Source organism: Lycorma delicatula, chromosome 8 (assembly GCF_047948215.1).
Source record: "Lycorma delicatula isolate Av1 chromosome 8, ASM4794821v1, whole genome shotgun sequence".
Lineage (NCBI taxonomy): Eukaryota > Metazoa > Arthropoda > Insecta > Hemiptera > Fulgoridae > Lycorma > Lycorma delicatula.
In genome coordinates this window covers 125,680,033-125,704,132 of record NC_134462.1, presented here as the reverse complement: position 1 = coordinate 125,704,132, position 24,100 = coordinate 125,680,033, and the positions used below count along the sequence as shown (strand labels likewise).

The following is a 24,100-nucleotide window of genomic DNA, read 5'->3' as shown; positions in this document are numbered from 1 at the left end:
ATTTAAATTTAATTGTGTCTTAAATCAGTATTTATTTTGAATTTTATTTTCATTAATTTTTTTTTGCACATTATTTAGAACATTTATCAGCATGCATTTTCATACTTCTGCAAAAGCTTTTAAGTTCTACACTTTCATAAATTATAGTACAGTACATTCTTAAATATTCATTTCTATATCTGCATTTTATTTCTATTTTTGCATTTCATTTTCACTATTTGTTCATATATTGTTTCATTTTATATTAAGTTATTTTTATTATATTTAAATAATTTTGTACTTCTATATAACTCTTTAATTTTTTTGTACATCTATTTTTCTTTATTCTGCATGAATAAGTTACTGTGAAACAATTATGTTTTTTGTTGTACGATACGTAATATAATTTATTAAATGATGTAATTTTATTGCTTTTTCTATGCGATTAGTTTTGATATCCAACAATAATTGTTTAGTATATATCATTTTGAGTAAAAAGAAAAAATATGGCAATATAAAAATAGAATATTAGTTTAGTCGGGGTAATATTTTAAAATGACTATTATTAAAAGCATCTTGGTAAACATTTAAAATTAAAGTAATAAACTTTTTGTTTGCAGTGTCTGTTTAATATATTATGATAAATAAAAATTGAAAATTTAATGTAGTAAATGTGAACAATAATATTGATGTTTAAATTAATTAATGTTAACTGTTATAAATATAAATTATTTATTTATTGACGTCAGATCATCTGAATATAACATTAGTAACTAGAACTGGTTTACTGGGAAAATTGTATTTCAAATTACATTAAGAGAAGTTATTAACCTATAGTTTTCCACAAATGGTAATCAAAAACTTATAATAACTTACGCTAGAATTTCAATTGGTTACCCGTGAACGCCCTTTTTACATATTAATAATGAGTTTAATATTTATCATCAAGATCCAACTTATTATGTGACATGAAGCTTAAAACCAAGATACTCTTATAATGAATGTACTCGGATACACTGTGAATCAGTCAACTAAGGTTAATGTTGTGAGTATTATGTTTGGTTATTTGCCAAAGTGCATTTCATCAGGAGATAAAAGATAGATTTTTAAAAAAATGAGTCGTTAGCAAATCATGACCCCCGTGGAAAAATTAACAAGATTTTGTTTACCAATCAGTGGCAGTTTAAATGTCACTTATTGACAGTTGAAATTCAAAGTTAATCAGCTAATATTGTTGTGCAGTAGGAAAAAGGCAAGCCTACAGCCCTCCAGGAAAATGTTACATGTTTATGTTTCGTTACACATGATTTTGTTAAATGTTTTCACCAGTTGTGACTAACATTTATAAATTTAGCATATTAACAACAAAAACTTGTCAACGAAAAGCTTCAAAATCCTGAACATGTTTAGGTGTTTCTTGAGTTGTGATTTTTTAACACAGTTCTAAGCCCCAATGTTTTCTTTTTTTATCCCCAAAATACAAATATAATTTTAGATAAATCATTCGTATCAAGAAGTATAAATCATTAAGAGTGCTGCACACAGTGACTCGGTGCTGGTCTGATCTGTACCAGTAGCAAGTAAAATAGAAATGTGAGCACATATAAATAAACAAACCCACACACCAAACTTTTTATGGGAAAAATGTTTTACTCATGAGTAGTTAGATATCAGTACTAAAGGATAACTCCTGAATCTTTTTCACTATAATTTAAGTAGATGTTTGGGATGAAGTTTCTCCAATATCAGTCAATATTCAACTAGTCTTGGAATTGCAATACTATTTAAAACATGTGTCATTTTATCAAGAAATTAGTTACCAAACATTTGTAGAAAGTTACTTGGGTCTCTGTAACACAATCAATTAAGTTTTCAATTTTTAAATACCTCTTTAACCCGAGTCCGCTAAGTGGATTATTGCATACCTAATTACTAACTACAAGTAAAATTTACAAACATGCTAAAGAAGTGGGTTTAGGAGAATAACTTTTTAATGTTGCTATAATGTATATTATTTATTAATAATTAATATTGTAAAATATTTATTCAATAATATAAAATAAGAAAAACGTACAGTAACAATCAAGTGTCTGAATTAAAAACCAGAACCACATTTTACATAACACACATTTTACACAAAAAAGTTTACTTCTTGTTGTTAAACATTCTTAAATGTTATCAATTTTAAAAAACTTTTACAAAATATTAAATAAATGAATAAGCATTTTATGTTATTTACAGACAGTTTATGCATGACTTCTTTTGATGCTCCCTACATATAGGTTTTTTACATAATACACAGAATGTCTGCACCATACTTCTCTTCTCATAAGAGCAAATTGAACAATAAGTTCTTTTCCCTTTTTGTTCAACACTCATAGATTCTGTGATGTTTTCATGGCAGATTTTACTTATTGACATTCATAATTCTCTAGAGAGACCTGAATAACTAAACCGAAATTTCTGCCATGGAGTAGTTAGTTGTTCGTGCAATTCCAGCATGAATTTTAATCTGCTAAGTGGTTTTCTTTCGTTCTTGTACTGATTATGACAATAAATCACAAAGGAGTTCACACTCGCCATATTCAGCATATGATAAAAAACACACAGATTTCCTATTCCTCGTTTTTCTATAACACATGTTTTGGCACATCTAGTCTAACTAGTCGACACCTCCTTTAGCACTATTGTAAGTTAGTATTATGTCTGGCTTTTTCGAGGTGCTGTCAATGATTCCTTTGTCATGAGCCATTGAAATAAATTTCATGAGCTTTCCCTCTTTTGGTTTGTAAGAGAGCACTATGAGGTTTTTGCCAAAAAGAAACATTGTACTCTGACTTTTCTGTGACCACATAAGTGACCGTGTAAGGATTGATAAGTTTGTTGGGCAGCTCCCTTTTGATCTTTTTTATGGTGCCAATTATTGTGAATTAATGTTCCTGCAAACTTTTTTGGGCATATGGCATGCTTGTGAACTAATTGTCAAGAGTTAACTACAATGACTCCCCTTTACAGATTTTGTCAACTTTTTGACAAAGAAATCTGTTGCTGGAATTCCAGAAGGTACTGTACCTTTGCCAAGAAATGACATTGCATCAATGATGTGCTTTGTTGAATTGTCACACATTAAATCAGTTTAATGCCATATCTGATCAGTTTTGACAGGACATACATTTAAAAAGAACTGCATCCTCGGAATCCCACCACCTATTCATCTATTGTCAGGTATGGCCTGGTGTGAATGACTTGTGACAATTATTTGTAAAAATATTCCATATATGTGAAATAGATACTAGTTTTATAAGTGTTTGTCCCTCTGGCCTCGATCTCTTGTCATCAAACAGTTTATCGAAAAGTTGAACCTCATTTTGGACATTGTTAACTTATAGCGTCCTGAACCATAAAGATCATGAAACAATATATTTGTTGTCAGGTGGTTGTCTTTCAAAGCTGCAGATAAAATGAGGAGTTCGATTAGTGCATGTATTTCTTCCAGGTTCATGTCCTTCAAAGTGGAATTATTTTGGTTGACATAGTTATTTCTTTGTAAACTAATTTATTCGTTCGTAAGGAGAACAATCATATCCATTATTTTATCATCTAAAAAAAGCTTAAAGCACTCTTCGCTCCACAACATTTTTAGCTAGAGAGGTTGGTCCTGGTCGTATATAAATAATATTTTGTTTTTGGTTTTGCCCCTCCAAGGGACACTGGTTGTCTTCCACATATAGCCATTATTTATAATTGTTCAGAATCACCAATAAATCATTTGAAACATTCTGTAATTCTGGTTCAGTTTTGGATTTTTTCTTTTTTGAGCAGGCTTACATTCAATGTTTTTAACTTCCATCTCAAACTTGATCTTCTAATTCCTCCTTGTTCGGTAGGTAGTCAGAATCCTTGTCCGTGTCATCATCAGGCTTCAATTCTTCTACTTCAAGGATGTCTTCCACACCATCTTTCTCCTCCTCCTCATCAGATAGTTCTTTTAATAATTGAAGAACTTCTTCCGGTTCATAATATGTTTTCTCTAGTCTAACTGGAATTAAAACAGAAAAACGTTTAGTAAATTATATGTTAATACTAAATGTACATAAAATTTACATACGACCAGTGCAGCACTTATTGCTAACTTTACGTAAATAATATGTGCACCAAAACACCTTAATTACTAACTACATGTAAGTTGTACATATCTTCTTTCAGGACAAAGTGATAAAAAAATATAAATAGCAGTGTCAGGCACTTGAAACATTGGAAACACTACAGAACACTAACTTGCCAAAGCATAGCTGAGAGGGTAGGGAGATCTGTGAATGACTGTACTTCCCACCCTCTGATTTTTCGTAAATATTACGTAATATTTTACACCCCTTACACGTAAATTTTACGTACATTATTGGTCTAGGGTTAAAAATCAGAGATGCAGTACACTGACAAATGCATGTGAACATTCATAAAAATTTTCAAAAAATATGATATTTGGAATTTTTTTATGAGATCATCTTACAGTCTTCTTTGTACAATTTTTTTAACCTCTTTGTAATGCAACAACGTATATCCAACATTTTTTTTCACTTTTAGTAACATATATTTTTTGGTATTTTTCAAAATCTTTAATTGCAAAGAAATGTTAATAAATTAGAAATTGTATATGTATTAATCATATGCTGCATATATAGATAGTAAAACAGAATCAGTACAAATTTAAAAAATTTGTTCCGGAATAAATATTTTCATTGTATTCATACGATTGGATCTAAATTTTCTACTACTATTACATCTTACTGTCAATCAAGAATTGAGGATATGAAAACACCAACAAGTGATGAACAATCGACATGTGAAATAGCATTCGTCTAGAAATAATTTTTCTTTTTTTGTTAAAATAGTGAAAATTTTCCAAAAGTTCAAAATTATGTGCTAAATGAGTTGTGTAGAAGGAAAGTTTTACCCATTAAAACCAAGTTTCTTTGCTTTCTTACCACAGTCCCTTACAGAACCATATTTGGACATCACTTTGCAAGGAAGAATTTGCTACTAAAAACTAAGAATGCTACTAAGAATTTGCTACTGATGCTTGGTTATCCTAGCCCCCCTTTCTTACCAGCTGGCTTAGGATTTATATTTATTCTTAATTGTTTGTTCTGGAAGCTTTTAAGCACCTCTGCAGTGTGTACTTTCGTAGCATTCACTCTACAGCAACATTCTATTGATAACAGAATACACCTTATCACTGTATCTTTAAAGATTTAAAACTTTAAACAAAATTTACAACCGTCAGATTTAGAGTATACTCCATAATAATGTTTGTTGTCCACTACAGAAGTTTACAGACAGAAGTCTAATTGCATTTCAGTTTAAATGTCAAATTTGTTTTTTATAAATGTAATTTGAAATACAATAACAGAGTAATATACCAATTAAAAATAATAAATGTAATGAGCACAGTCATAATCAAATATGTATCAACATTTTCTATTAACCGATATCTTTTATTTCTTAACAACATTACCGTAATCAGTTTGGCTTCTACTTCATCTCACTAGGATGAAAGTACATACGGATACACGTAGACTGGACTACTTCATCTCACTAGGATGAAAGTGTATACTGATACATGTAGACTGGACTGTTATCATTATATTTATTATATATACATTCTATGTATTAACAAATGTACATGTTATTTTGGGTTTTTTTTTTAATTTAATTTAGCATGAACTGTTTTATAAATATTGTATTGCATTTTGAAGGTGTAACAATAACAAGTATTTATAACATGATATAAATGTTCATGGCAATAAAAAAAATTATGTCTGTAAATATATATTTTTTTAATGTAGTATTTTAATTTTACTGAATGTTCCAAAAAGAATATGTTGTTTTTTTTCTTTTTGTTTATCTCTTCTTGTACTCCTCCTCTTTCTTCTTCTTCTTCTTCTTCACTCCGCTTTGTGTGTATCGGCATGCCTGAACTGATGTTGTCTTTCTACCTCTCTTTCACTTCCTCAGATTCCATGTATCAAGTGTCGACTCTGAAGATGATCTTCAAAATACTGATTATACGTGGAAAGCAGATTGTGCACGGTACGTAGTACATTTCGCTCTTTCCTTTGAGTAACATCATTCTTTCTCTTTCTTTGTATATATCTATCTTTATTTTTGCATTGTAACAGCACTTATTTAGAATGCATGTTTTAGTTAACTTAAAATGGTTTTATTTATTTATATGCAATCATATTTTTTTAAAACAATTATTTTATCTATGCTTTTATTTTTCTTAATTTTTTTTAACACCTATAGTGCTGAAAACGTTTCACTATACTAGTTACAGAATAGTGTTGTAGTGCCACATAATAATAAAACAACTCTTTGCCGTAAGAATGAAAATTCAAATTCTGTAAACAGTTTGCTAGCTGTCTTATTGTAGACAATAATTGTGTGAAATATGTGAAAATATCTTTTTCAATGTCTTTGACTGTGTTGATATCTAGCAGGTATGCTGTGGTGGTAGAAGAAAGGAGGGAGTTGAAGTATGGCAAGACCATGAGAAGTTTTTTGTAAATAAGTACCTGTCGTGACACACCATCTAGACCACTTGTGTTCCCTTCCTACCACTCCAGCAAAGTGCTACGATAACTTTGATGAATTTTTGAAAAATTTATGTTAGAAAATAGGCATATGTTTGCCGACCAGTATAATAATCTCACTTCTTGATTAAGCAGTCTTGACATTTCTATGCCTACAAATACAAATTTATCAGATAGTTTTGTATGGTAATCTCCAAGAATAAATTATAATTGTCTTAATTAAATTTTTAAGTTCAGTTGAATGATGATTAATTTGTTTCTTTCTAAAATTTTTGCTATCTTATATCATAAAATTTAGTGCATAAATATTAAACATCAAATAATAATTTGAGTAGAAGATTGTTAAAAATGTTTCTGACCAAAAAAACAGCCATTAAGAAGGAATAGCTTATCAAATGAACTTTAATTTTTTTTTATCTTTCATTTTTGCTAGTAAAACTCATGTTGGATTTTCAAATAACATTGATTTTTTTTTCAAAAATAGGTCAGTTAGGTCCTTTTAATTGGAAATAATAATTTGACTCTATCTTTTTAATGGATCATGATGGTTATTAATTCTCACTTATAACTTTAAATGATCAGTAACTTTGTTGGTTTATAATGAGGGTGGACTGGCAAATACTTATATTATAATTACTATAGAAAGTAACTCAATGTGTTGTAGATGACTTGTACAATAGAAAGTTAAATAATTACTATAAATGTAGAGTTTGCCACATATCTTTCTAATATCAACATTTAACCCCTGCAAAAACATAGTGTTAGATACATATTTTATTATTTATTTGTATATATCAGATTATAAATGATATTGAATCATTTATTTACAAATGAATTACTACACATCACTCATACAACACTTATAAATCATTTTTTCAAGATTATTGGAATGACTTCACAGTTGCTTTAAAAGTATAAGAAAATATTAAAGTTGTTTCAAAATTAAGAAAGTATCACTTTCTTACAGGAGATGTAAGTTAATGATCACAGTTTAATGAATAATGCATACAAAATGGCAGTATCAGAAGAATCTAATTCATACAACAGTAGGCATAAGCATATATCAATCTGTCAACTGCCAGAGGAACAGGTACTGTCAACCGAGGGAAATAGCTCATTCAGGAAAATATAATTCAGCATTACAGTTTTCAACAGTAAATTAAATCAAATTAAACATTTTCTTGAGAATGAACTAATACTTTTGACTTACATTATGTATCTAGACATTTACTAATATCATTTTTGATTCTGAAAATATTATATATATTTTTTATCAGAGGCCTTGTATTAAACTATTAATCTCCTCTTGATTGTTACTAGCTCTCTTTCCTTAATTATTGTTGATATAAATGTTACAAATTGCAATGTTGGAAGTTCAGAATTTATTTGTTGATTTAACTACATGATAATTTTTTCATATTCATTTTAAGCTCAAATCTCAACAAAATTAGCCATATATTTTTTTCTAACTTATCCCTCACAACAAATTTCCTAAGTTATTTCTGTTCTATCGATTTTTTTATTCAAAGAAGTAATAAACTGTCTGTCATGAATGAAGGCAATTTGTTTATTTTTTAAGAAAAGTACATGTCTGATTTTTAATCTTACCGTCTCATATGAAAAGATGTACAGCAAAAACTTGTAGCTGAAGAGTTGATGTTAAAATATCTGATGTGTTATGATTCAGCAGTTGTATTTTGGAAATAAGGTATCAATAATATTAACATTTCATTTTTTTTATGTCGTCACTGTTTGCTCATGTTTGAATGTTATAAGATTTATGTATAATTGTATAAAGTAAAATTTCTCTGATGATTCTACTTAATACATACTTTTCTATTTATTCAAATATTAAATTACTGTACTGACCATAAGTTAATCATGAACTGCACATAAATAATAATAAGCAAAGATTTTTTTATTAGTATTTTAATTTTCTTTTTATGTATGTATATTATCTTTCTATAAAAGCTGTTAATCTTGGGCAGTTTGTAATAATACTTTACATTAAATTGGTGATTACTGTGTTGTCATTGTTCTTCCATTCGTAGTATAACAAGTTCTGATTTTTCTTTATTAAAATGTTATTTAATTTAAGTTGAACAATCTGTTAATATCGTTTTGTATTTTCATTTACGTAGGATTTTTCATTAGGTACCTAACCTCAGCTTCTTAGTAAATAATATCCCATTTTATCACCAGGAAGAAACTAACATAGAAGTTAATGTCTTTATTATATTATACATTACATCAATTTTATTTAGTAAATTGCAGCAATTTCATTATAACTCTCATGTATTTGTTGTACTAATATTACTAATTTTATTGTTAATATGCATTTTACTAATTTATACTTAATCTGTTATTTCAACTTTTTCTACTAAAAAGACACTTTTGACACCTAATAAGATACAATATATTTTATTAATTAATCTATTATACTAACTGTGTGGTTTTCTCATCATATACGCACATAGAAATAATATTTATTGGTAGCCATTAGTCATTAATATTTGTGGTGAGTTTATAGTTGTATAATATTTTTTTTTTTACTTGTAAGTTCTTTTTTACTATATATATATTACTAAGTCATTGTAGATAACCTGATGTAAGATACCAAGTTAACTTTAAAAACTGATTTTTATTCCCAAGAATAACAAACTTTTAATGCCAATCGAAAAAAGTCAAAAAAAGAATTGTAGTGGTTTCTTGGTTTCTCCAAATAACCAGATATTATGGATCTCAGTTCACTGTAATGCAGGTGGCATTTACCCCTGCATGTGACAACTTTACTCTGTTCATCACAGACGCTAGGTTTATAATGAACTTCATTATTCTCAAAGAAAATAACTCTGAAAAGTGTCTGTTCAACCTCAGTGTTGAACAGACATCTCAGCTCTAAGAAAGACTGAAGAGAAGAGAAATTACAAAGTAAAATATTAATATACCTGTTTCTGTCGAGAAACACTTTATTTTAACTTAGGGGAAGTAAGTTATTAACAGAAATGTTAATATATCATAATGATATATTTAATGAGGTGACTGACTTGTATTTCTTATTTAATTTTTTTGTCATTATCTAATTATAAATAAAAACTACAAAACAATTTGTCAATTATGCATTTTCACCAAATGAATTTGTCATATTGGGAGAGAAACAAACAAATAAGAAAAATGTACAATTTGAATATAAAAATTCTGGTATTAAACAATCAACAATTAAAAATAAAAAAATAAAAATTTTGAAGTTGCCTCTGTTGATGATGGATCCAGTAAAAGTTGTTAAGGTATCTTTAATGTTAAATTTTGTCAACTGTGTAGAGATAATTTTATTTTAATTAATGAAATGAAAATAAATTACCAAAAGTCCTATAAATACTTAATTATCAATTAAGTTTTTAGAATGTGCTGTATTCTTTTATATATTTAGTTTGAAAGAATTATATGTAATATAATCATGTAATATAAATAAATAAATGTAATATAACATAAATATAATTATATGTAATATAAATCATGGTGTAATATCAGAACATCTCTTGCCATTGATACTTACCACTAGCTGAAAACTTCCTTTAATGTAATTTGGCTCATTTTAAATAAAATTGTTTGTCCTGAATACCAACAAATCAGAATGATATAAAAAATGGTTAATACAAATGCTGACAAACACTTACAGTGTGAAGGTATACCTCAAAAAACAATTGTTTGCCCCGAATCTGAAAAAAAATTGATGTACAAAGAAACTGAACACTATTTGCTATTCTCAAAACTTCTCTAAACACTATTTCTTGCTTCAAATGCAAAGAAAAAATTTAATAAATTAAGTCTTGTAAAAATTTCAAACAAATTTTTTAAATTCATTCACCACGGGGCCGTTTTTTCTATATTCATCTGTCAAAGATTGTCATTTCTTGTTTGGTACTAAATCATTAAGAGCAACATCTGTTTAAATTAATATTATTTTGCTATTTATTATTTTGTAATTGAAACCGCCTTTTAGGGAATGAATTTTTGTAAATTTTTCAAGTTTATATGTAGCATCTCTTAAAATTTCTTGGCCATCTTTCTTTATGAGTGCTTAAATAGTTTACCAGAATCCAGTATCTTTTCTCCTTTAACATACAAGTGTAATGACCATTCTACATACTCATCCATTATGAAATATTACTGCAATAACTTGATATGAATTATTAACAATGTTTCATGATCCTTGTGATATATTTTTTATATAAAAATAGTTGTTTGGTTGGGAGCGGTTTTTTGGGGGTGATAATGAAATTTACTAACTTTTGCACTGAAATTGTTTTTTTTTTTGGGTTATGATTAATAATTATTATTCATTATCATTATTATATTATATTCTTACTCCATTATATTTATGTGTATAATTTATTAAGCAGTTTTTTCATAATACATATCCTAATATATAGTTTGATACATATCCCAATATTTTCTGAACCCTGATAGTTTGCACTATCTTTGAAATATGGAAAAAATGTACACCTGCTTGCTGTTTCAGAAGAATAAAAATGGTGATTTCATTTTGTGTGATGAGAAAAGAGTTAGAACTTGTGATCTTGTCAGTTAATGAATATTTAATAGTGAAAATAGCATTTATATAAAGAAAAGAGCGTAACCAAGTAGCATTATCAGTTATCATATTAGTGAATAAAAAGTCACAACTTACATAAGAAGCTTAACCATTTCAGTAAAAGACCTTGTTTGTCATTTTCTTGTGTTTTTTCTCTCTTTTGTTTGAATTTTTGGTGGAGATTCACTCGACTCCTAAATGGGGGATCTTGATACCACTGGTGGCTTTTAATAATTGAATTATGTAAATAACACTCACAAGAGTTATTTTATTTACGTTTCATTTATTTTTATTTTTTTTTTAAGTTTTGATAAAAATTATTATAAATCTGCCTGACTGATTGTGATTAACCAGAACTCAAGATTTTTGTGAGTTTGATGAAGAATTTGATGGATTTTGTAGGCTGCTTATTGCATTATTGTTTGTTAACAAGTTTTTTATTTTGGTTCAGAGCAATTGTTCTGTAAATTTGTATTTAACTAATATGAAATCATAGTTTTATTTCTATTTGGTTTAAACAGTACTGCGTGATCTTACTGATGTAATTCTTTTTTTATTATTATTATATAACAGAATGAAGGTACACTTATATTTTATTGCAAGGAATCACTACATTTGTTAATCATTTATAATGAATTATTGCATTTCTTACCTTTATGTTGTTTTTTAAGTTTTAGTTATATGTATAGTGCCCAATCCCTAAAATTATATAAAATGTTAAAGTTAATATAACATTATTATCTAAAATTATGTAACAGAATTCTACTATTTTTTTTTTATATTGAATTTATTTAAAAAAACTGTAATAAAAGGTTATTTTACTCCATATCACATATTGTGTATATATATTTCCTTAATTATAGTAATTATTTATTTGATACCTGTAATATTTTGATTAAATATATATAATATGATTTTTATTATTGTTAACAGTATTGTGAAAGGATTTCCACCAGTTTCTCCATACATTGGTGTTAGTCCTACGCTTTGTTACCTTCTTAAAGAGAAGAAACCTCTATGTTGCCTTCAATTAGCTCAGGTAAGCAGTTTACTTGCTGTTAAAGAATAAAGGATATAATAAAAGAATAATTACAACTAACAAAACGTGTTTTAAAAAAATTAAATTCTACGTTAAATACACATAGTTTTAATCAAACCATAATAGTCTCTCTTTCAGCTTATAAACATGCACCATGATAATAGAGGATGATAAAAGGAACTACATAGACTCCATCTCTCTTCCTCTTCCATTTAGCTTGTATTTAATTCTTTTTTGTTTGGTAGTGAATATTGTTTTTAAATGGTTAATACAAAACCTTACTTCCCATGTTCTCCATTACATAACTACTTCAATTTCATTTATTATCTCTGATTATATGATAATCCATCTTCAGTTGTGGTTTTTGTAGTGTACTACACCACATCAGTAACATAAGTTATTTTTTTATTTATGTTTTTCATCAACTGATCTCCATCATGCTTTATTTCATGAATCTTTGACAAATCAAGTAACAATGCAGTTTCAGTTCTTATCGGTTATCTGCCTGCCACGTATACTTGTGTTCCAAGTTCAAACAGTAAGTAGTAATCAATTTACATTTTAGCTATGTATTATTTACTGAAATGTCATTATGTTTTAAAATTAGTGTAACATTATTACAATTTGATAATTGTTATCTCTATTGACAGCAGCACTTATCATTCAACTGATATCTGTGGAATACTTCTTGTTTTTATTCTAGTTAGTACTTCAATTAGATCAGTTTGTAGTTTTGTGCTTCTAATTTACATTGTATGAAATGAACATCTGGCAATTACCAAATATATAACAGAATGTCGTGCAGTTCTTTATTGAATTTAGGTTAGGTTAAATTGTTGTTAGGTATTGTTTCAAACTTAAAAACATTGATTAAAACATTGATTATACATAATGGGCAGATAACTGATAAATACCACAGTTTTTTTTTAATTTTAATTTAATTCAATTCAGTGCACAGATTTGTTTGCCCAAATAATATTTCCATTTGTTTTATGTTTGTCATGTCATTTTTAAGTTTTGTTTCATGTTTGTTAAACAGAAATAGCACTTTGAATTTTTATTGGGCACCAATATGTTTTAATAGCATATGATCTAAAAATTTTACTCACTTTCATATGTTCTTTTTTTAATTTTGCCCTGTATTACTACTGTTATTTTTTTCTGTCAGTTTGTTTTCTCTTGCTTTTTTCTTAATAATACTACTTAGAGCTTTCCATTTTCTATATAAATAAGAGGTATTCTCACATATGTCCAACATGTTATTGATGCAGGTTTTTCTTCCCTTTAAGAAAAAGGTAACCTCTGCAGCTTCTCTTCCCACTACACACAGAGCTCCAGAACACTTTATTCTCAGAATGCTGAGAATGATCTGTGGTAAGTCTGCTGGTGGAAAGTAGTGAGCAATTCCTTTTGCATTAACAGAATCAAATTATTTACACTTACATAGCTCGTATTGAAGTGCATCAAAATCATCCAACATTTGATGCAATATTTTATAACCAACATCTGATTCTTCAAGAACAGCCAAGATCTACTGTTCCAATAAGCATCAGAGCTCACTGCATTTTCTCACCTCTAAATGTACAAGTCCTTATTGTTGCTCCATGTTATTATCCTCCTTGGCAACCTTCTCTCGTTAATTACTGCTTTGATCTTTGTCAATATAATAAAAAGAACCCAAATTCAATTATATTGCAATAGGAATCTTATAATATTTTGAATAGCATGAATCCTGATGTTACAGTTTATATGGATGGCTCTAGAAACATTAATTTTGTTTGTTGTGTGTGGCAATAGAACATACATATTTGGCCTTCCCAGCATTACCAGTATTTTCATTGCAGAAGCATATGCAATTAATAAGGCCTTACATATGGTTAGGCTGAAATTTCTACATGTTCTTGTTTGATCAGATTCCATGAGCGCCTTACAGGCACTTAGAGACATATATTCCAGACACCCTGTTGTTTGTGAGATTTGCAAAATAACAGTGTGCTATTTTGCAAATAATTAGACATAATACAACAGTGAGCTTCTGCTAGATCCCCAGCCATATAGGAATTTCAGGCAATAAGTGCGCAGACAGTGCAGCAAAAGAAACTTGTTTTCAGTCTCCCTTTATTAGTTGCATCGCTTCTAATGATTTTATCTGTTTCCTGAAGTAGGTATTTCATGATGAGTGGGATGCTACCATGAACAATAAACTTCGCCCAATTAATAACAGTTTCACTGTGAAGCTCCTCATGCAGAAATAATATCGGGAGAAGGTTATTATCTGCCATTTGCGAATAGTGTACACTAGATTCACTCATGTATATCTGATGACTCAAACAGTTGCATCAGTTTGTGCTCGCTGCAACTGCCGACTGACAGTTCACCACATTCTTGTGAAATGTATCTGTTATGTGGCATTGCGTTGCAAGTTTAAACTAGGAGATAATGAAGCGAAGTTATCTTGTGTATTACAAATCCTTAGGCCTGTCTGTGTATATTCGAATATTTAAATTACTGTGTTTCAGCTATTTATGCCATTTGCTGTAAAACGAACAGTAATTTTTATCATCTTAATCAAATATATAGTGTGATGTCATCTTTGTGATGTCATTTTGATTTTAGCATACACTACAGGTTTGTAGATGGATTTTAATTGGTATTAAAGATGTTTTTGTTTTTAATTGTAAATATTTGACACTTAGTTTTTTAAAACAAATACATTGTGTGTGGGTGATGATAACATTAAAGTGTTTTTCGCTCTGGAAAAAAACAGTAACCAGTCAATTTTATTGAATATTAACTTATATAATTTTTTATTTTTATTTTTAGGTTTGTGAGCACTGTACACATCGTAATGCTAAAGAATATAATTGGCAGAATAAAACTATAATATTAGCTGCTGATTACGCATCAAATGGTATATACAATTTTATAATACCTTTAAGAGCACATTTTCATTCGAAAACTTCCCTAAATCCAATTATATTACTGCTTGAAAGACGACCAGATATTGCCTTCCTTGATGCTATTTCTTACTTCCCTCTTATTTATTGGATGCTAGGATCAATAGATTGGTAAGTAAACAATAGTAATTCAACAAATTAATTTTTATATCTTATGAAAATACTTCTTGCACAAATTTACTTGGCAGGTAACAAGAATGAATCAGTAATATAAACATTTTCAAATATTTCAGCCATATTTTTAGTAAAATTATTTAAAATTCTTACATTGTTGACTTAAATATGTTGATGATAATACTCATTCTAATAGAGAGTCTGAAATCACCAGATGATATTGGGCTGTCTCAAATGTAATTAAAACTCTTTCAAATTAATTTGAAAATGTCTGACGGTCCTTAAAAACGGCCATAAACAGCTTAAGTTGCCTGCCATGCAATATTTATGTATATTATGCCTGCCCTGTAGTAAATCTTTGTTGTAGGGCACATAACTCTAATGTAGGTTATGCAAATAGACTTAACTAACTACAAATCTATGAATACGTCTATAGTTTGTGGTAATTTTATTTATATACAAATAATTAAATGGCATGCAAATAAAAGTAATTTGCTGATGAAAAACAAAAATTTAGTAACTGATGAAAAAATACAAAAATAAAGCATACTTATTTAATCATTAATGAATTACCTCAATTATTTCCATATAATATAAAGAATGTGCCTAAAATGGTGGGCTGGCTGTGCATTTTCGGATTCTGTCTCAAAATGAACAAAAATTCCTATGAAGAAATGTTGATTTCCCCTTCATTTTATTTCTGCCTGCCATTCTGTGTTTTCAAATTGAGAATCACAGTAATATTTGGTTCACACATTTATATCAATGTTGTCTAATAAACAAAAAAAATTACGGTCACAAATTTTGAAATGGCAGCTATGTCAATTTTTCAATCCTTTATATTTATGTAATCCTCAGTTTTATCATATCACATTTATTTGAAAAAATGTTAAGCATTTTATTGTGAATCAAATGACATTTAATTTTGCAAATCAGATTACAAATAAGCAAAATAAATTAACATAATAATTAATATAAACTTAAGTAAGTTTATTTCATTTAGATATCAAAATAATCGAGCCACAATTACTGTAAAATGTAGCCATATTTTTTTGGAATTTTAATTTAATTTAAGTTTAGAAACTGATAAAGAATATTCATCAGAAACTAATGAATTAGAAATGTATTCCATATACTTTAATTATTAAATATTTGCAAAATATTAATCATTTTTTAATACATTTAGAAAAATAGATTTTATATTTATTATGCACAGAAATATCTTGTCAATTTTTTTTAGTTTACTCCTCTTCACATTAAATGTACTTAACTTTTACTGTTTAAGATTGCCTGTTTTTATCTTTTTTAATCATATTTTAGCAGTTCAAAAATATAATGTAAATTGATTGCGAAAGTAATCTATTTACCATATATATATATTATATTTTTTTAAATTTTATAGTTTGGATGATTTACTGAGAGCTGGTATAACATTAGCAGAGAATGTGGTAGTGGTCAACAAAGAACTATCTAATTCAGCAGAAGAAGATACACTGGCTGATTGTAATACAATAGTAGCTGTACAAACTATGTTCAAGTAAGTTATTAAACCTTTTTTTTTTAATGCATAAAAGATTAATAAAAATGTCCTAAAACAGATTATCATAATTTTTTCTAAATCATATATTGGTTGGTACAGCAGATAACTATACAACTACAGATAATCCAGCCATGTTCTGATGAACTGGTTTCTGGATTCTGCTGAGAAATGGTTTCTGGAAATGTTAAATGTTAAACAGTGCTAAGTACAGTTACATGACTTGGTATTAGATATCATAGTTTTTTAATCCTTTTGAAGAAATTTTATTTTTAGTTTAACACTTTTAAAATTTAGTAACTCTAAATCTGATATATTTTAATTCCAATTCAGTTTTAGATTCATTTAATTACACCTAAAAAAACTTATCTAATAAGAAGAAAATAAAAGTTGATTGACCCAAATAGACTAACGGGTAGGCTAACATAACCTAATCAACCTTTCATATTAAACTAGCCGATTGTTAGGCTGAGTTCATAATTATATACAATAACCAATTATTTAGTCAAAAAATAATGTACATTACACTTGTACAATGCTGAATTACAAAATTTTTGGAGACGGTACTGTGTAACTTACAAGTTACGTGACTCTGGTGAAAGACGTTTTGACAATTTCAGTTGTAATAAATAACTTTGGTTCCTAAATAAGATATATTACAAATTTCATCAAATTCAGAGATGGGACTTAATTGTATGTAATTATCCTTTTTCCACATTTTATTTCCCAATGAAAATTACACTTTGTTCATTTTTAATGAGAAAAAAATCATAATTTTAAATAAATGGTCAAGACTTTTCTTAATGTACACCTAACACCCTTTCTTTTACCTAATTTTACAGCATCATCAGTGACATTAGTAATGCTGTTTTGCACTGCAGTTACAGCAAAAATTACTGTTGACAATATTTTCATCTGGAAGTATAGATATATTTTTTTTTGTTTGATCATATACTGCATATTTTCCAGCACTATTTGATTTGAAAAAAAACATAAACTTACCTTAGAAAACCTAAAAAAACCTTTTATCAAGATTAAGGTTTTGTTTGTGTGACTGAACTTTCTACAATTGAATATAATTTATTCTACATCTTATTAATTTAATAACTTTTTAATAATGTTATAAGAAATCTTATCCTAATACTGAGATAATTTAAACTTTTTTTTTATCCAGGTTCTTCCCGAGTATCAAAAGTATCACAGAATTATCACAGTCATCAAATATGAGGTTCATGCAGTTTCGAGCACATGATCGCTACGCACTTCATCTCTCCAAAATGGAAAAGGTACTGGGTTTTAAATCCCAGCCCCTCAGTGGTGAAGATGTTGGCATCATGTCACTTTTGCTGGTAACCCACACCATTGCTGCTTGATCTCCACACCACACACCTTCCTTTCCTAAGTATCAAAAGGCATCAATCCTTGCTTTAATTGCCAAACATGTAGCATTTCTGCATGTGTTTACAACAAATATAATGCAGCTGATTTTTACATAAAAAAAAGTTTTTATTTGATTTTTAAATGTATCATTTAAACAAACAGGTAAACCACGTTACAAATAGGAAAATTCACATTATAGGTCAAGATAAGTAGCTACTCAATAGGTATTTATAACAGTAATTAAATAATATTCTGTTTTTTGTTCCCAGCATGAATAATTATTCGTACTATATTTTTTAATGAAATATTCTGATATAAAATTGATTTTCTTAAACATATTACTTATATTATAATTTTATTACATCAGAAAATTATTAATAAAATATTGTAATTTAATGTAGTTGCTACTTTTCCCTTCCGATTCTCATTTAATAATTTAAAATTGTAAAGTTATTATACTCAAAAGAGAGAAACCCTCTATTGAATGGAAAATAATTTTATGATTCAATTTCTGAGGATATAAAAACTATTTTTATTATAATTGAATACTTAATACTGACATTACAAGTTTAATAACTTGAGTCCCCAGTAAGAAGTTCTCAGAATACACACAGACTGTTGCAAAAGGTTAAGAGTAACTTTAAAATATAGAAGAAAAAGATAAATAAATATATTTACTTCTTTATTCAAAGTGTATCTTCCTAGATTCATACTAAACATGAAATCTAGTGTAATATGATTAACTGCAACATTTTTTGAAAACTTGTAACAACATATGTGTGTTGTGATACCTGAGTCAAATTCTGTGGCCAGTCAACCATGTTTATTCAAATAATGGAAAGATATCCATGTCTGCAAAAACTACCAGAAGCCAAAAAGTATTCAGTCAAAAAAATTATAGAATGAATTAGCTCAGGACTAATAAGAATATAATTTTCCTTCATTTAATTTTACCAGCTACTAATTAATAAAGACTAAATACTAAGAAAGCCCATAAACTATAGATCCCGTAAGTGGAGGGAAATCTAAGTTTAGCCTACTAGTGTATTAATCACAATCTGCTGGCAGCAAAGTGTGATCTAGCATTATATCACATGTTTTTTTTTTAAATCTCATTATTGTGTGGCTCTATTACAAAATCTAATATTTTGTTTAATTCCATGTTATTAACTTCATTTTATTATAAGTATAATTTTTACAAGGAATCTGGAATACATTTTAGATTTTTTTTATTGTAATTAGGGCGAATACTTGGCAATCAAGATTTCTTGTATCACATACAGTATACCTAGTTATTGATGATATGGACAATTCATAGTTCTACACACATTATAAGTTACTGCATCACTAAAGATGATTAAAACCATTAATTTAAAACTTCCCAGCATTTTGATATAAAATTAAGCTATACTTCTTAATCATTAGTACTTAAGAGACAGAACTAAATCTTTGAGAGATCTTCAGTTTCTTAGTAGAACTTGCAGAATTGTTGGTCATGCCAGATTCTGAGTAAAAGGCTTGTACTCACATCTAGTGGATTTTTGAGGGCTCACATATGGAGTTTTTATCTCTCCACTTGGTTTTAGACAGCCTGTCCTAGCAGCCATATACAGGCTCCCTTCCTCTCAAAATTCTTCACACTATCTCATGATCTGTTGTACACAGGTGGATCTTTCTAAAATTCTACCTAAAATAATCACTGCACAGTCACAGTGGAATAGTCCACAGGTATTCATTTTAACAAACAAAATAAAATAACTTCTCATACTAAAGTGCCATGTGCATTTTTATTAATATTACTTCCTAGAAGGAAATCATTAAACATAATACATATGTTTATAGTACAGTAATTTGAAAAGGAGGAGTTTTCTTTCACTACTATGTAATGCAGTTTAATATCTGTTTCATAATTTGTGGATGAATATATGGTATATATTATAAATCTTTAATCTTTTTTATGTATACACAGTTAAAAGCCTCGCTGTTCATTTGTGGGAAATCTTGTTTTATACTGGTATGTGGAATTATATACTTGACTTGTATATATTTTATCAGTAAAAAGTAAAAATCAAAGGAAATTTGCTAAAACTTCTGCTACAAAATCTCTATTTTCATTCATTTCTGTCTGGTTTGATGGATATTAACACAATTTATTTATTTTTTTAGCTCTTAATCATTTATATCTTATCCATGCACCTTATTTTTATCTCATTTTTTAAACAGATCTAATAGTGCAATTTTTTTTTTAAATCACTTGTCCTCTAATCCGATTTCCTTCAGAACATCACACCTTTATCTACCTTATCGTATTCATTATTGATTTTACATCCGTTTATTTGTTATATATCAGCAACCTTCTCATCCATCCTAGCTTGTTTACCATTTTTCCATTCTCCTTTCTTCCTATTGCTGTAATTTTTGTACATAGATTATTTAATCTGTCTATTGTTTTATTAAACATACATTACAAGCAGTCAACATAACCTATTATGCACGTTCATATCATATACATTTACTTAATTATTGTTTTAAATATTTTATTTATTTTATTGGTGTAATTGACCTTATGTTTAGTATTTATAGCTGTTTTAAGGAATGAGTATTATCTTGTAATAGATTTCATTTTATGTATAATTATTTATCTTTTTATGTGTGATTTCTTATTACATTTTTTAATACATATGTATTTGTAATAATATTTTAAAACTACCATTAGGATTTGGTTATTGTTTATAATTGAATTTTAGTGATTTATTTTTACTATTTCCATTTTAATAATATATATTTTTTTTAATTAATTTCTTAATACTGTAAATCTGTATTTTAACATACTATTTATTGCATATACATAGTTTTTAGTCTCTAAAAAATTATATTTTTTTAAATGATTATCTTTGTACATAAATTTTTAAAGAATCTAGAAAAACATAAATTAAAAATAGATGAGTAAAATAGAATAAGTAAAAATAAATAAATTATAAAGTAAATAAATAAACCTGGGAGCACCATCTCACAAATATATTGATGAAATGATAGTAAAACCTCATTTACACAACTTTCATGAAAAGGAATTGCAGTAGATGGTTTTACATGTAACAGATCTCTGCAATGCAGAGTTAAAGGCAAATGCGAGGGATGTCCAACAATTAATGAGACAAGCTGATGCAAAGAAAAAACAATTTATTCAGTAACAATAAACGTACATTAATTTTCAACACAGTTTCCAGCAACATTTAGATACTTATCCCATTATTTTTTGAGCTTTCTGATTCCTGCAGCATAGAAGTCTTTACCTTCCTGTTTGAACCATTTATGTACCACTTCTTAGTTGTCAAACTTCATGCCCCTTAAAAAGTCTTTGAGCAGGCTGAAAAAATGAAAACCAGATGTGGTGGGGGTCTGGGTTGTAGTGGCAACACCTCCCAACCCAACTTCTCAAGCGCCTCTCCCATTCTCTGATTGATATGGGGGTGCATGTTGTCATGCAAGAGAATCAACCATTTGAGAAAGCGCCCCTGATGTTTTCTCCTTATCCCCTTATCGCAGGTCTCACTTTCTGTTGGAGCATGTTAGAATAGTATTCACTGTTCACAGTACGTTGTTCTTCTAGTAAAATTGTGGGTCCCAGAAGACTGTCAACATCACTTTACTGGCTGATGTGTGAGTTTTTAATTATTTTTTTTGGTGGGCAAATCCAAATGTTTCCACTCAAGACTTTGCCACTTGGATTCGGAACCATACATTCATGGTTCCAACACTAATATTACATAAACTAGCAATTTGGGAAATTTTGACTCGCCTGTCTTCACAAATACTTGGCAGTCAAGATTTCATATATTACATATACCTAATATTGATATAGATCCATAAACTCCACACATACTAAAACTTACTGCATCACTAAAGATGACTGAAACCATTAACCTAATGCTTCCCAGCATTTTGATATAAAATTAAGCTATAATTCTTCTTAATCATTAGTACTTATAGCACCAACTAAATCTGGCAGAGAGCTGCAGTATCTTAGCAGAATTTGCAGAATTGTTGGTCGTGTCAGATACTGAGCAGTAGGCTTGCACTCACATCTAGTGGATTTTTGAGAGCTCACACATGGTGAGCCCTCAATCAAGTGGTCATTTATCAGTCAGGTTATCAGATGATGATTTATGCAGCACGGTAGTTGAAACTTCAACAAGTTCTCCAGAGCAATGGTGATCAGTTACTCTTGTTCTGCCCGAATTAAATTGTTCCACCCACTTAAACACATTACTGTGGTTTAACACTTTTCACCATACTGTTTCAACATTCTTGAGTAAATTTCTGCCGGTTTTACACCTTCTGATAGCAAAAATCTTATCACTGAATGTTGCTTTTTCGGTGTAAATATTTCAAGCGTAGCTGACATTCTGAAATCAACAAACGAGGTTATATTTAGATTAATTATTATTGAACAGCTGATTAAATGTGTTTCCAAGATTACTTGGCCCTCAAGAAGTTTCATTGCTATTGAATGAACCGTATTTTCTCTACATCAGTTTGTTGAAGTTCAAAATAGACTGCTGTATGTTTTATCTGCCATCATGTACACACAGAGAATATGAAAATTAATTATTTTGTTATAACAGTTTAAAACCAACATTCAATAACATTTACTAATCTTACTTATAACATGTGGTTTTCTGTTCCTTTTTTATCAGCAATTTCAAAATACTTCTTAAAAGGATATCAAATTATTAATGTTTATTTTTAATTAAATCTTCATCTAAACTTTCACGCATATTATTAATTTATAATAATAAATTAATAATATGCTCTCTCTCTCTCTCTCTATATATATATATATATCCATCTATATCTATCTTATCTATCTATATCTATATCTAGGTTTTTTGGGATTAGACAAAATTACAATTACTTTTGTGTAATAGAGATGTCATTTAAAACCCATATTTCATGAAAATCAATTTACAGCTAAAAGGGCAGAGACAGTATATCTAACTGAATAAAGTAAGTTTATGGAAAAGACATCAGCTATCAGGTTAATTGAGTCAATCACTTAAAATTAGTTAAATTCTTTGTGCTGGTTGGTTGTGGGTATATGAGACACTTTGCCCATGTGTACAACTCTTCATAAATTAAAAAAAAAAGTTCTTAAAAATTTGATTTAAGAGTAGAATCTGAGCGCTTATTAGTTAAGCAGTTTGAATTTTAGTTTACTGTGACTGTTATGTGTAAATCAAGAATGTCTGCATTTTCTTTTAATGCAATTAATTTTCATTTCACTCACATAATTCTATAATATAAATTTATATGCTATGGAGTACAACTGAAATACAGCATAATGATAAATCACTTCAGTAACACTCTAGGTATATATAGGTATTTATACACTTTTTAAGCAGAAAATAAAACAATTCATCCATCTACTGGATATTATTACATGAGAATTTTGTTATACTAGGTATTCTGTCGTTATGAGTAAACTGATCATTTTGATTCATAAACAAACAATATCTTTAAATTTCAAACCATGGCTTGATGATTACCAGTGTTGCATTATATGTATATTTTTGTTTATAACTACCCAGATATAGTTTCACTTTAATATATCAGTGTGGAAACAAGGATATAGGATGAAAAATTAATTGACTCTGCCAGGAATTGAACCCAGAATCACCAATTTAAACTGTGTATCTCTAGTGAATATCTAATTTAGTTATTAAGTAATGAAAGGTCTCAGAGACAGTTTTTAATAATGCCTTAGGTGATAAAACAGTATTAGATTATTGTCTATAATAAAGATAAGCAAGTTTAATAAATACAATTATCATATAAGGAAATTATCAGGTGTAAAAGTGTGTAATTCCTAAATGAGCAAACACGTAACAGAATCTTGAATAAAAAAAA

General features: G+C 28.4%; 1 protein-coding gene across 1 annotated transcript in view; it reads left to right on the top strand.

The window, feature by feature from the left end:
- The window catches only part of SLO2 (slowpoke 2), a 139,837-nt gene that overhangs the window by 64,086 nt on the left and 51,651 nt on the right, over window positions 1-24,100 (top strand). Inside the window, exons 12-16 of the mRNA XM_075372738.1 lie at window positions 5,995-6,069; window positions 12,100-12,205; window positions 15,029-15,273; window positions 16,679-16,813; window positions 17,988-18,099. Coding sequence (XP_075228853.1) covers window positions 5,995-6,069; window positions 12,100-12,205; window positions 15,029-15,273; window positions 16,679-16,813; window positions 17,988-18,099 — 673 coding nt within the window. The remainder of the gene's footprint in view (window positions 1-5,994; window positions 6,070-12,099; window positions 12,206-15,028; window positions 15,274-16,678; window positions 16,814-17,987; window positions 18,100-24,100) is intronic.